Source organism: Arachis duranensis, chromosome 3 (genome assembly GCF_000817695.3).
Source record: "Arachis duranensis cultivar V14167 chromosome 3, aradu.V14167.gnm2.J7QH, whole genome shotgun sequence".
Classification (NCBI taxonomy): Eukaryota; Viridiplantae; Streptophyta; class Magnoliopsida; order Fabales; family Fabaceae; genus Arachis; species Arachis duranensis.
The window spans coordinates 127,212,964-127,214,673 of record NC_029774.3 but is presented as its reverse complement, the minus strand read 5'-3'; the positions used below and the strand labels follow the sequence as shown (position 1 = coordinate 127,214,673).

General features: G+C 33.7%; 1 protein-coding gene across 2 annotated transcripts in view; it reads left to right on the top strand.

Annotated features, from left to right (window-relative positions):
• The first annotated feature begins 607 nt into the window (after nucleotides 1–607).
• The window catches only part of LOC107481192 (probable protein S-acyltransferase 22), a 5,985-nt gene continuing 4,882 nt past the window's right edge, over nucleotides 608–1,710 (top strand). For both annotated transcript variants that reach the window (XR_002373046.2, XM_016101410.3), the window contains exons 1-2: nucleotides 608–1,257; nucleotides 1,359–1,472. Coding sequence is in view for 1 of the 2 variants with exons in the window: in XM_016101410.3 (XP_015956896.1) it covers nucleotides 1,216–1,257; nucleotides 1,359–1,472 (156 nt within the window). In the remaining variant the exon portion in view is untranslated. The remainder of the gene's footprint in view (nucleotides 1,258–1,358; nucleotides 1,473–1,710) is intronic.

Sequence of the window (1,710 nt, the reverse complement as noted above, 5' to 3'; positions counted from 1 at the left end):
TTAGCATATAATTAGTAAAAGAAAAATGAGTAATTTTACACTATTTGATGAAATTTTATACCATTAAAAATATTATTGATAGTTACTTGATAGCTACAAATCACAAAATTTGCTACCCTTAACACTCTTTATTTAATAAATAGTTAGTCCACTTAATTAATATGATTTTTTTTTTATATTTTTGACTAAATAATAACTAGTTTTATGACTAAATTACGAGTTGAGCAGTAATCAGTAATTAATAGAGAATGATAGAGTACTGAGAGATTAAATATGAGAGAGATGGCTTTAAATTGAAACAAAGTCATGCTTGCTGGCACATACATACATACAAACACCGAAACATGATTTGCCCCACTTCTCCTTAAAAAGGTAACACTAGCAGGTTGCAGCTGCCGGAATAGCCTTACCCCTACTCAATACAATAACACAACTACTCTGTTAAATTAATAAGATTTACATGATAATTTTATAGATAAAACTTAAAAGATAGCATGATTATTAAATACTCTTATTAATATAGCACGTTACTCCATGAAACAGGTAAAAATCTTTCTTTTTTTTTTTCCAAACAGAAACGCACCACAAACATACATATACAGAAGGAGAGAAACCCAAAAAGTGAAAAGGTGTGCCCCAATGTAATTATGAGCATGGAAAGAGAAAGACAGAGAGAGAAAGAGAACATACGCCACAGTAGTCACAGATCTCTTGACTCTTGAGTCTTCAAGAACAACTACAAATAAAGTGTCTGCACCCACCACATAAAAAATAAAGAGAAAAAGAAAAAAAAAAACTCACACACAACCCAAGAATCATTATCCAGGAAAGATTATTTCTTTACCTATTTCATAATCTGGGGTTTGCTTTCTCGTCAAGCACTGAACCACACAAAACCTCTCATTACTTGTTTCTTCACACCCACCACCACAACTACCACCACCTCAATTCTCATCTTTTTGTTTTGGTTCCATCCCAACATGTCATTCCAAGCTGCTTTCTTTCGTGTTTGGTTAACTTAAATCTGGGATTTTTTTCCCACCCCATTTATCCCATTTAACAAAAGAAGAAAATGAGATAACAGTGTTGAGTGTTGTGAAAAAAGCAGCAAAAAGCAGTGGTTGTGTTCTCTGATTAGTGTTCCCTTCTGCATTGCTTTTGTATGCCTTTTTGGTTCTGCTTCTTCAGAAACGTTTGCATTTCAACTTGTAAAATATGAGGAAGCATGGATGGCAGTTACCTTATCATCCACTCCAGGTAGGTGTCAATTTTAAAGTTCATTTCTTTTTTTCTTTCCCTTCTCTTGAGTGTTGTTTTTCCTTCAATTTAATTTATTTCCTGGTAAAATGCTTGTGTAGGTGGTGGCTATTGCAGTGTATTTGTCTCTGGGGTTTGCCTTCTATGTCTTCTTCGCTCCTTTTGTTGGTAAGAAGATGTATCAGTATGCTGTCATGGGACTCTACACGCCGCTGGTAACCCATCTTTGAATTTATTATTTTTTTTGGTGTTTTGAAAGGAATGAGATCTATGTTTTTTTTTTTAATTTTATTTTACATTCAAGTGTTTGATTTCATTTGTGTTTCTGACCCTGATTCCTTCTCATAATTTACCATTCAGTTTAGATAGTAATGTGGCTTGAGGTTTTAGAGAAAGTGTGCTTCTAAAGGGAGTGTCATTAATGGTGTAGTAGGTAGTGACAAGGGTTGATAC